Below are 13,181 nucleotides of genomic sequence, written 5' to 3'. Positions count from 1 at the left end.
AAACCCCTTATGATTTTTTGGGTTAACAGGGTTGCAAATGTCCCCCCCCCCCCGGGAAGCAGTTAACCAGGAAATGAGCACTAAATTTTTTCCAAAGCCAAGCCATAGACTTTTGAAAATTTTGATATCTCTATGGTAGTTTTTGCTATGTGAATGGTGCCTCCTTGTGTGGGTTACATGGACTCCCTGGGGTACACGAACCACCAATTGGGAACCACTGCTTACAGCATTCCACACCTGGCAATCCTGACAACAACTTGATGAGGACCAGAGATGGCCAAAGGCCACCCAAAGAACTGATAAGGTGAGATTTGGGTCACTAGTAGACAACAGAGTAGTCAAGAAAGATGGCGCTATGAACTTACCACCCTGAGCCCAAAGGCAAACCACTATCTCAATTTTTGCAACAAAGGGATAAGATTAATATCTACCTGATAGAAATGTTGTAATGAATATTGAAAAAAATAATGTGAGGGAGCACTTTGAGTACTTCAAAATGTGTGATATAACGGTAAATGATGCGAAGCAACAAATAAATTTAAATTGAGATAAATAATGATGATAATTATAATTATTCTTCAGCCGCCCCTATCTTTTTGAAGAGAAAAGAAAAAGAGAGAGAGAGAGAGAGAGAGAAAGAGAGAAAGAGAGAAAGAGAGAAGAAAGAAAGAAAGAAAGAAAGAAAGAAAGAAAGAAAGAAAGAAAGAAAGATGGTACATGGCAAATTCTGCTCTGCATCCAGTCTTGGAGAAAGTCTACATTAAGCATCAATTATGCCATTGCTCTGTCTACTGGTTGCTCATATAGGTGTACAATACTGTGAATTGTAAGACAGCTTTGTAAGACAGCTTCAGGAGAAGAAAAGGCTAAGGAGTAAACCCTACACAAATCCAGAGTGGAGTCCCTGAGACGGTTGGATGAAGTCCTGCATGCCTCCTTCCGGGAACTCCTGCAGCCAAGCTGGTGCCAAATGTATTGTTCTGCTTTCCTTTGGACCACATCAGTGAGGCCAAGAAGGGGGTCTTGTCATCTGCACAGCCCAGGAGCTCCATACATACTGCCCAGGCTTGCGCCCAGGGGAGGTCACTTTGGTGCTGCTAACACAGGGGTCTGATTTGTGCCCTGAGACAGATGGATGCCAACAACTGTCTGGCAGGCTTCAGAATCATGGAGCTGTAAGGGACTTAAAGGTATCACCATCCACTGTTGTAGGAAGGCTATTCTCTCCTTCATCCATCTACTCAGCCCACAACTCAGCCTACACAATCCAGGCCACAGTGTGATACCAGGAGACAGCAAGTGGACCACAAAAGAGGCTGGCAGAGCAAATAGCTGTAGAGGACTCCCTCAAATGAAGCAAGTTGTAGGAGAAGCTAATAAAATACCCAGGGCCATTAGCCTTTTTTAGTTATAAATATTATAAATATACACATTATTTAGATATAAACTTAAGGAGCTTCCTTATGCTGAGTGATATCAGTGATGTATCATGCACAGTGGCCCCTGCATGTTCTTGTTTTCCAACTCTTGCCTTCCCCAGCCAGCTTAGCCAATGGTGATGGATGGTGGGAGAGGTAACCCAACAACTATAGCCTAATGTCCTGATCAAGGGAAGTAATAGTACTGCTCTATTTGCCTTGGTCAGACCCCACCCCACTGTGTCCAGTTCTGGGCACCACAATTTAAGAAGGATATTGACAAGCTGAAACATGTGAAGAGGAGGCTGACCAAGATGATCAAGGAAGGAAACCAAACCTCATGAGGAACAGTAGAGGGAGCTGGGGATGTTTAGCCTGGGAAAGAGGGGACTGGGAGGAGATATGCTAGCCATCTTCAAATATCTCAAAGGCTGTCATATGGAAGATGGAGCAAGGTTGTTTTCTCCTGCTCTGGAGGGTAGGGCCCACACATATGGCTTCAAGTTACAAGAAAGGATATTACAACTAAACGTGAAGAAATTTCTGACAGTAGGAGCTGTTCAGCTGTGGAATGGACTCCCTCAGAAGGTGGTGGCCTCCTCTTCCTTGGAGGTTTTTGAGCAGATGTTGGATGGTCATGTGTTGTGGATGCTTTAGTTGAGATTCTTGCATTGTAGGGGGTTGGACTAGATGAATCCTGGGGTCCCTTCCAACTCTAAGATTCTATTATTCTATGGTAGAGTAGGGGAGTGAACCAGGAAACTGTACATTGGCTGCTGCTTCTTCCACAAGTTGTGCCCAAAGTGGCTTACAGCAAACCTTCAAAAACATCAAAATTCATAAATACAAAATGCAGATCAGATGAGCTTCATCACTGAATCCTGTTCCTCACTGCTCCTGCACACATCTGGGACTAGTTTGTTTCCTGATATCTTTGTGGATCTATGAATAAACACAGTGCGATAGGTACTTCGAATTCCATACGGTTTCCTTGCCATAGCGGGTAGCGCTAGGGTGCCTACATACTGGAGCACATGGACTTCAATTCACATAATGCACAGAGGCTATCAATTCTGGAGCTCACTCCCACCTGCTGAGCAGAGCAGCCTTTGTATATTGAATTTCAGAGCATGCTCCTGTTTCTGCTTCTAAGTCACATGGATTTCAAACAAATTCATGAGCAAACTGCTCATTAAAATTGCATACCCACTGTGGAGTTTTTTTTTGCATATATATACTTATTTGACGTGTCTTTTGAAGAACTTTGTGGGGTTTGAGATTACAGGGGAGGAATGCAGCTGGTGATTGTAACTGTTTCAAAGTTAAATCATTCCTGCCTTGTGTTCTTATATTTTATATTTTTAAATACTACTCAGTGTAGTACCTTTTTGTAATGAGATTAGACGGCTGTCAGGGTATTGCAGTCCTTCTATGGGAGCCCTGTTATTTAATGTTGGATATATAGCCAGTGTCCTTCTGTTAGAGAATTAGGAGGTATATATGTATGTAATTTACATACCTGCTTTTTCTGAAATGAACCAGAGAAATAATTTAGCAAAGAGGTTATGGGTCTATTCTATGGTCATTTTTGCACAAGGCCTAATTGGGGAAAACTCTCACTTATCTCATTGGGGGACGAACAATATATATTTCATAGAGTACAAAGCAATAAATGGCGACTGGTCACAATGGCAAGAGTACCTCCAAAATTGGTGACAATATGACTGTATACCAGTTTTTGAGAACGGGAGCGGGAAGAGTGCTATTAAACTCAAGTCTTCCTTGCATGCTTCTCATAGGTATCTGGTTGGTTACTGAGAGAACAGGAAGCTGGAGTAGACAGGTCTTTGGCTTGGAACCAGGAGGGCTCTTCCTAAGTTCCTATGTTTGCAGTGAATAACGTCACATAGCAATGGCTATTCCATCAGACTACCTAAGCAGTTAACATTCCAACCAGTCATGTTTAAAACAGTAACTTTCAGAACTGGTGCCTGAGCTTTCTTTACCTGTCTGCTCCCCTTTTCCTTTTGTGTTTTGACTTTTGCCTGAGAGCAAAGATTGGCTTGCTACTGAACTTTGAATACTGCTCTGAGAGCCTTTTATGATAAAAGAGTGGGATTAAAAATGCTTTCAGTAAATGAATAGTATTGCTGTGCACATGTCTTAGTGCAAATGCACACTGAAGTTTAAGAGAGATCTATTGCAATGCTTTAGAACTGCACTGTACACGCGCAGAAGGAATCGGTTTACCCTGGTTCCATCAGCACACATTGTACGCAGCATAGGTCGCAGGACCAGCGTGTCATGAATGTTTTGTTATTTTAACCTTTTGAAAGTCACTTTAAGACCTTTTTTTTTTGTATAAAGCAGCAAATAAATTACATTGTGCAGCTTACACAGATGGCTTTTCACTTTGTACAGAGGAGCATTCCCACCTACCCCTCAAGAATACTTCAGGTGTCCCTGACTTTGTGTCCCCTGAGCCCTCACATGCACAGAATATGTCAGTTCATGAGGGTCTGTCCTTAGATCAAGTGCACACGGCCAACTAAGGCATCTGCCTACTCTTCAATCAAAAGTCTTCAATTTATTTTCATGATGGACAGGATGCCCACGGCATCTGCTGCTTTGAGCAATCAGTCAGTCAAGATGACGCAGAACAGGTAGTGGATGCATGTATGGTTAAGAGACTCTGGATCTTCATGATCTGAAATTACCTTCCCATTGCTCTTTTGCTCCAGAGTTGCTGGACTCTCAAAATATGAAACTGGAATTATAGTTTACTGCTTCCCTAGAGCATAAAACCCACATTTAAATGGGACAAGAGGCCTCAAAGGTTGTATTTTTAAAGTCCATAACTTGGGTGAGGATCAATTTAACTGCCTGTGTGAAAAATGCACTTGGGGTCCATTTCTGTCCATCTTTTAGGGGTGGAGTGCAAAATACATTTGGGAAAGAATAGGGTTACATCTTTTTAACTTTATATGTGGAGTTTTGTTTTCTTGGAACAGAGAGAACAAATTATTCTTTTCCTCTCTGCAGTCTTAGCAATTTTCACATCTACTGCATAAAGCTTCGCCTGCTTCTTATTAGCATGGTATTTTCCTCAGGCAATTTTCATCAAAGAAACTGGCAATTCTCTCTCCCCATCCCCCATTTTTTTTAAAAATTGAGCCTTGTGCCAGAGAACAAGGGGTGAGAGGAAGACCTAAGAAATCATAAGATATTACCCCTGGCCTTCAGCTTCCAAATGTGCATCTCATCAAAGGCTTCCTTGCAATTCATGGTCAAAGTGTTAAACTGCCTTTCGGGCTGTTACATTAATAGCTGAAAGTTTCAAAGTTAAAAATAGCATTTTGTTTCTCAGAATTCCCACTTTTAACATTCCACGGGGCTCGTTCCACTTTCTGATCTGCTCCTGCCTTTTTCTTTCCCCTTTTTTGTTATTCTGGCTTTCATTTTAAAAGAGAATAGAACAAAACGTTTGAGCCACCTGCGTCTTTCATTCCTCTTCAGATTCTCTCAGCAAAACATAATCGTTCTTGCTCAGAGTCTGACTGGGTTACTAGAGAAGAGCCTTAGCTTTAGGGGCAGGAGAGTATGTGCTATCCAAATGGAAGACTCGGAACTTCCTTGGCACTCCCAGCCCTCAAGTCCCCTGTCCGAGTCCCTGGAGAGCGGCTGCCACTCAAAGCAGCAACTGGGTGCACTAGATCAGTGCTCTTCAACATTAGGTACTCAGAAGTTCATAGAATTGTAGAGTTTTATGTAAAATGAAATCAATAATAAATAAATAAATAAATAAATAAATAAATAAATAAATAAGAAGAAGAAGAAAGAATTGTAGAGTTGGAAGGGACCCCGAGAGTCATCTAGTCCAACCCCTTGAAATGCTGAAATCTCAACTAAAGCATCCATGACAGATGGCCAAACAAGCTTGCTGCTTCCATATGACAGCCTTTTAGATATTTGAAGATGGCTATCATATCTCCTCTCAGCCTCCTCTTTCCCAGGCTAAATATCCCCCAACTCCCTCCACCTTTCCTCGTAAGGCTTGGTTTCCATACCCTTGATCATCTTGGTCAGCCTCCTCTTCACACGTTTGGTCGTCCTCCTCTGCACACCAATGACAACAGGTTATCAGGTAGATGGTACCGAAGAAGCATTTTCTGACACTACACTGTACAGAAGTGTGCTAGGCAAACTAAACTTCATTGCCAGATGTTCAAGACCGGACGTTGCAGTTAGCACAAACTTGCTAAGCAGACAAGTCAACAATCCTGCTGTTAAGGATTGGAAAGCTCTGAAACGCATAGCATGGTATTTGAAAGGCACTATACACTACAGACTGAGATTTAACAATCAGAAGTCTGGTCTTGAGATATTTGCTGATGCGAGTTTTGAAAGTGACACTACAGACATGAAAAGCATGTCTGGAGTTTGCTACATGTACAACCAGGGTCTATTTGATTGGTCGTAAAAGAAGCAAACAACAGTAAGCTTAAGTTCTTGTGAAGCTGAAGTGAATGTACTTGTGGATTGTGAATGGTTGTTACAATTGTGTAAAGACATGAGAATTCCTATAAAGTGTCCAATCCATGTTTATCAGGACAACAAAGCATGTTTCTCTAGCATGTTGCAGCTTCAATTGCAAGTGCTTCGTGCTTTGCTGACTTCTGAAGGTTGTAAGCAAAGCACAAAGCACTTGCAATTGAAGCTGCAACATGCTAGAGAATGTGTTCAGAAAGGACTCGTAACGGTGTCCTACATGCCAGGTAATGAAATTCCTGCTGATTTATTGTCCAAGGTGGTTCCGAAGGATCAACACTGTACCTATGTACAGAAACTGGGTTTGTACTGAGATTGTACTGACACACTGCCCAGTGGTGTTCACAGAAAGGGGGAGGATGTTAGTTTCTGTTTGCCACTGAGCAGTTCTTTGGAGTCACAAGACTCTGTTTACATTTCACACATTCCATACTGTTGGAAGTCTCATGGGAGATGGGAGACGGATGTGACGTTACTGGTTCCTGTTCCTTTGTTCCTTTGTTTCAGTTGCTCTCTGCTTTCACAGAGAGAGGATGTCTTTTCTGTCTGCATAGTTAGGAAAATAAAACTCTTTGCAATGTAGCCATAAATCTCATCACTTCCGCATGCTGCTGGATTCTCTGCTGAATGGGAATGTGCCTGAGGCCTCATCAAAGGCTCAGGTCATTAATCATGTTGGACTCGGTCGGAGGAGGATGAGCTCTATCAGCTTGGCCAAGCGGAGATCTTGACACAGGATAGGGTTTGTCTGAGAGAGTTGGTTCAAATTTGAGTTTAACATCCGCTCTGAGGGGAATATCTACAGCTAGAGGAAGAAGCCTTATAGCTTAGCTAGGAAGACGGTGTTGAGTGTCTTGGGAGAGTATTCAGATAGGAGTGAACTGGAGGGCTGAGTTTGAGCAGGAGAAGTAGAAGCTGTGAGGATGAAGTCTCCTTGGGTCTCCTTCCAGTCAGGAGGGGAGAGATTTTCTAGCTAGAAAAGACTCACAAGCCTGTTAAGAGGGGTGAGGGGATCCCCTGGTCTGTTAGACTAATACCTCAGGAATGGGATTGTAACTGACAAAAAGTGCCCCTTGCTCATGAACCAAAGTTCTAAACAGTGAAGGAAGCTGTGCTGTGTTAAAAGTATTAAACTGTAATACCGGTCATAACTAAGTAAAGGAACGAGAGGAAAGGAACAGAAACTAAGTTAAGCATTTTACTATCTATTCTAGAAACCTGTACATCTACCTGAAGTGCAACAATTGATTTTTTTTTGCAACTGTAGTTTAGGAGAAGCTGTGCATTTACTACTTTGCATTTAGTGGTAGGTCCACTACATGAGGTGTCCCCCATCTTATATTTGTGCAGCTGGTTCTTACTGCCTAAGTGCAGAACCTGACATTTGTCCCTACTGAAATTCATTTTGTTACTTTGGGCACAGTTGTTCTCCAAACCCATTTTGGGTCTTGGTAATCACAGCATCACAACTTCATAGACCGACTGCTGAATGATCTGTTCTAGGACCTTTCCTGGTATTTATGTCAAGCTCACCAGTCAGTAGTTACCTGGATCTTCTTTCCTCCCCCTTTTGATGATGGGAACAACAATGCCTTCTTTGCCTCAGTCTTCTCCGATAAAGAAAGCAATGCCCGACCTGAAGAATTTGGAACAAATGATTCAGCAGAGGAAACACAGCCCAGAATAACTAAGGAGATAGTACAAGAATACTTGGCTTGTTTAGATGTATTCAAGTCTCCAGGGCCAGATGAACTGCATCCAAGAGTATTAAAAGAACTGGCAGATGTGATCTCAGAACCACTGACAGTCATCTTTGAGAATTCCTGGAGAACAGGCGAAGTCCCGGCAGACTGGAGGAGGGCAAATGTTGTCCCTATTTTCAAAAAGGGGAAAAGAGAGGACCCAAATAATTATTGCCCAGTCAGTCTGACATCAATACCAGGGAAGATTCTGGAGCAGATCATTAAGCAAACAGTCTGTGAGCACCTAGAAAGGAATGCTGTGATCACCAATAGTCAGCATGGATTTCTGAAAAATAAGTCATGTCAGACTAACCTGATCTCGTTTTTTGACAGAATTACAAGCCTGGTAGATGAAGGGAACGCAGTGGATGTAGCCTACCTTGATTTCAGCAAGGCATTCGACAAGGTGCCCCATGATATTCTTGTAAAGAAGCTGGTAAAATGTGGTCTTGACTATGCTACCACTCAGTGGATTTGTAACTGGCTGACTGACCGAACCCAAAGGGTGCTCATCAATGGTTCCTCTTCATCCTGGAGAAGAGTGACTAGTGGGGTGCCACAGGGTTCTGTCTTGGGCCCGGTCTTATTCAACATCTTTATCAACGACTTGGATGATGGACTCAAGGGCATCCTGATCAAATTTGCAGATGACACCAAACTGGGAGGGGTGGCTAACACCCCGAGGACAGGATCACACTTCAAAACGACCTTGACAGATTAGAGAACTGGGCCAAAACAAACAAGATGAACTTTAACAGGGAGAAATGTAAAGTATTGCACTTGGGCAAAAAAAATGAGAGGCACAAATACAAGATGGGGGACACCTGGCTTGAGAGCAGTACATGTGAAAAGGATCTAGGAGTCTTGGTTGACCACAAACTTGACATGAGCCAACAGTGTGACGCGGCAGCTAAAAAAGCCAATGCAATTCTGGGCTGCATCAATAGGAGTATAGCGTCTAGATCAAGGGAAGTAATAGTGCCACTGTATTCTGCTCTGGTCAGACCTCACCTGGAGTACTGTGTCCAGTTCTGGGCACCACAATTCAAGAAGGACACTGACAAACTGGAACGTGTCCAGAGGAGGGCAACCAAAATGGTCAAAGGCCTGGAAACAATGCCTTATGAGGAACGGCTAAGGGAGCTGGGCATGTTTAGCCTGGAGAAGAGGAGGTTAAGGGCTGATATGATAGCCATGTTCAAATATATAAAAGGATGTCACATAGAGGAGGGAGAAAGGTTGTTTTCTGCTGCTCCAGAGAAGCGGACACGGAGCAATGGATCCAAACTACAAGAAAGAAGATTCCACCTAAACATTAGGAAGAACTTCCTGACAGTAAGAGCTGTTTGACAGTGGAATTTGCTGCCAAGGAGTGTGGTGGAGTCTCCTACTTTGGAGGTCTTTAAGCAGAGGCTTGACAACCATATGTCAGGAGTGCTCTGATGGTGTTTCCTGCTTGGCAGGGGGTTGGACTCAATGGCCCTTGTGGTCTCTTCCAACTCTATGATTCTATGATTCACCCACATCCAGTCTGCCGGGACCTCACCTGCTCTCCTGAATTCTCAAAGATTATGGACAAAGGCTCTGACATTACATCCACAAACTCCTTTAGTATCCTTGAGTGCAGCTCATCAAGGCCTGGAGATCTGAATTTATTTAAAGTAGCTGGGTGTTCCCTTACCATCATAGGAGGAAGGAAGTATCTAAATGTAGTATATGAAGAAATAATAAATGTATGGTTGGTGAGCTGTATTTTCTTAGTAGATTACTAGTTGTTCTGGATATATATATATCCCAGACTGCCCATCTATTGGCTGGATTAACAATGTTCCAGTATTTTACTATGACTACCTGAGTCTGCTTTGTGGCACTTGAGACTCCATAACTTGTGACAATTCATCACTCATACGGCTGTCATTTAAGGCTCATTTCTGATTTTGGTCACCCAACAGAATTGTACCACCTTGTTCTAGTTACTTTGCAACTGAGGGATAAAAACTTTTTTCCCCCTAAAAAGATGACCACTAAGAAGAAATAAGATTATTGTAAGTTCTACTTGAAGATTCCCTATTAGCATATTTACCAACTGAGTAAAGTGGAGGATGGTAAATAACTGCCAGCTAAACATAATAACAGCCTGGCATTCTGAAGTTAAGCGGTAACACATAAGATAAAACAGTACAACGCATCATCAACCTCTCCTGGACAATGACAGTTCTCTTTCTCAAGCTCTGGGAGGAAGACCTTTCATTGCCTACAGACAGCCACCCAATCTTAAACAACTCCTAACCCACAATAATACTACAACCAGACTTAACACGGACACTGGCACCAGAGCCTGCAATAAACCCAGATGCCAACTTTGCTGCCACATACACCCGGACAACACCATTACTGGCCCCAACAACATCACACATACCATCTCGGGACTATTCAATTGCTCATCGTCTAACATTGTGTATGCCATCAAATGCCAACAGTGTCCTTCAGCTCTCTATATTGGACAAACAGGCCAAACCTTACGCCAAAGAATAAATGGACATAAATCTGACATCAAGAATCACAAAACAGAGAAACCAGTAGGAGAACACTTCAATCTCCCAGGACATTCTATACAAGATCTCAAAGTAGCTGGAAAGAGAAGCTGCTGAATTGCAACTCATTACCAAACTTAAAACCATGGAGAGACCTGGTTTGAACAAAGACATTGGATTCTTATCTCATTATACATGACTAAGCCATTTCTCACCTTTTCACCCCTTGCCTTTTCCTGTAAGACCTATTACAGTCGTTAAGAGTCGTCAACAGGCTCATCTCAGCTATCTGCCTATCTCCCATTCCCACCACCCTTCTGAGTAATACCCCTCCCCACCTTCTCACTATATAGAAGGATCTGGCAACTTCTGTTTCAGTGTATCTGAAGAAGTGTGCATGCACACGAAAGCTCATACCAAGAACTAACTTAGTTGGTCTTTAAGGTGCTACTGGAAGGATTTTTTTTATTTTGACTATGGCAGACCAACACGGCTACCTATCTGTAACATAAGATACAATTATTAATAATGAGGCAGTTTGCAAAATTGTTAGTGGTTTCATTATTGCTTCACATGATCCCTTTTCACAGACTTTTAACATGGCATTTCAAAACCCATTTAGGTGCCTTAATACAACACTGAAGTGAAGCCAACCATTTTTTGTTCTGAATGGGGCAGCACTCACTTCTTGAGACTCTTTGAAAGGTTCTAACTAGCTTCCCCCCAAAGCCATCTAAATTTAATTTCGTGTCAATGTGTGCAAATTGTTTCCTTGTAAACTACTCCCTAATTTCAAACTGCATCACAATTCCCCTTCAGACCTTCATTTGCATAAAAATGTTTCTAGAGTTTTCTGCTCTGCAAATAACCATAATAGTAATTTCTCACTGTAATAGCAAATGACTTCTTATGTTCAGAATCCTTCTTAAAACTTTGAGGGTCTCATAAATTGAGGAAACATTATTTACTGCTAAATTTCAGTGTATTATCTCTGGTCAGCAACTATACTGAACAACAAAATACTATAGTGTATCCTCCTGTCTAAAAGGGGGGCTCCTGCTCAGGGTTCCAGCCAGCCATTTCTTCCAAGCAGGGTATTCCACTATCCTTCTTCCCCGCCCCCCATGCTCCATTTTTCCTTTCCATCACTACTGTCCAATAATGGCCACTGTGTACAACCAGTCTTCACCGGGCTGTTTTTGTTGGATAGGTTTTCTTTTCTAAAACTTTCTTTTCTACTTGTGCAAATCTTGTGGCTCTTCCAAGCACGTTATTTCACAGATGAAGTTGTATCTCAGACAGTATCCATCAGGGGCAGGGAGGGAATCTGACTCAAAGGAAACCAGTTCACTATTTGCTCAGTGGTTCTCTGAGACAGAATAAAGCAGGAGAACTGTCACCTGTCTCAAACACATGGCCAATCTTTTTGCAAGCTCCATGGAGACAAATAGTCTGAAGAATGAGCTAATGCTACCCTAGTGTGCATTATTGTACATACCCCCTTCTTGGAGTTTTCATTCTAGGCCACCAAACCGAGAAGTAACCAGAAGCACAGAGGCAGCTGCTGGAAGACCTGAGTGACCCTAACTTCTGATTTTAAATTAAGCAGCAAACAGAAAATGTTGCATAGCGCAATCTAGTTAACATCCAGCTGGAGCTAAGCTTTTTCAAAGTCTGATATCAGTATCAGTGGAAGAATTCAACAGGAGCTTAAATCTCTTCCCCTGAAATTAATGGGACTGAAAAATATCTGAACTTTGGCTGAATCATGCCCTTGGTCTTTTATTTCTGAATCAATAACTTCATTGTAAACTTGAATAGATAGAAACAACACATTGGTTGCCTTTGATGATACATATTGATTTCCAGGCTGGAATAGACATAAGTCTTACTGAAGGTGAAATAATTTTAGAAGATCAACATCATCAGTCTTCTTAGACTGTTGTTTTTTTCAAAACAAAAAATGTTGCTTCATTTTACTTACATGTTGAAGTAAGTATATTAGGGAACTCTCCTGAATAACTATGACCGGAAAGGGTGTTATCTTAACTGCATGATAGAGTGTCTCCACAGATGCCATGATCTGGTCAAAGCGACCTCCAAGTCCACCCAGCGTTACAATCATGTCAATCTAAAAGAGACATAAAACAAACATTGGTAAATATCACTGAGAGCATCTGCTGTACTTTTCCTTTGGATAACTCTCTCTCATATGTACAAAGTGCAGAAATACAGTTTAAGGGGATGCCAAAGAGGTTACAGAAATATCTAGCACACTATTTGCAGAGTATTCCGAGAACCTGGAAGATGCAGAGGGAGCTGAACAGATTGGGCACCTTTAGCCCCACCTGCATGATTTCCCTGAGGGTAGCCCTTAGCCTCCATACAAGTGAATGTCTGCCAGTCACTCCTATGGATAAAATCAAAGCACTGTACTTGGATGCAGGGCTTTTATTCAGCCGGAACTTGCTGGAACTCAATTCTGGCACCTCTCAGGTGGACGCCATTGCTGTTCTAAGAGTATGAGGGAGGTGTTCATGGTGAGGTCTGGCACCTCTTTTTCTAGAAAAATAGCACTTTTTATTTCAGTGAGACACTTTCACCTCTTGAGACTGAGTGGCTTAGTGTTCAACTGGTGGCAATCCTGCCGGGAGATTCAATGTACTATTTTTGCATGAGATATACTGCAGAGCACAAAGAGGTGTACACAATATTATCAAAAAATTCCTCCAGATACCAATTATGCATTTCTTATTCTTACAATTAACAACAACACGGTAATATAATACAGCACCATCTATGCACATGGTGCTTTACAAAATCAGTTTTGACAGGTTCCGACCTAAGGGTGTTACCATTTAAACACAGATACATAAGGCTCAAGTGTGATTGCCTGCTTGGCATAAAGTTGGAGAAGGAGGTTTTGATACCCCTGAGAT

The 13,181-nt window shown here is 42.2% G+C and overlaps 1 protein-coding gene across 7 annotated transcripts in view; it reads right to left on the bottom strand.

The window, feature by feature from the left end:
• TPK1 (thiamin pyrophosphokinase 1) overlaps positions 1-13,181 on the bottom strand; it is a 240,775-nt gene that overhangs the window by 67,782 nt on the left and 159,812 nt on the right. For 5 of the 7 annotated variants that reach the window (XM_082192914.1, XM_082192915.1, XM_082192913.1 and 2 more), the window contains one exon: positions 12,227-12,373. The exons of the other annotated variants lie outside the window; for them this stretch is intronic. In XM_082192914.1, the coding sequence (XP_082049040.1) occupies positions 12,227-12,373 (147 nt within the window). The remainder of the gene's footprint in view (positions 1-12,226; positions 12,374-13,181) is intronic. 7 annotated transcript variants of the gene reach the window in all.

The sequence above is a fragment of the Podarcis vaucheri genome, assembly GCF_965113315.1.
Source record: "Podarcis vaucheri genome assembly, chromosome: 12".
NCBI lineage: Eukaryota > Metazoa > Chordata > Lepidosauria > Squamata > Lacertidae > Podarcis > Podarcis vaucheri.
The sequence above is the reverse complement of the archived record's forward strand: the minus strand, read 5'-3'. Positions and strand labels throughout refer to the sequence as shown.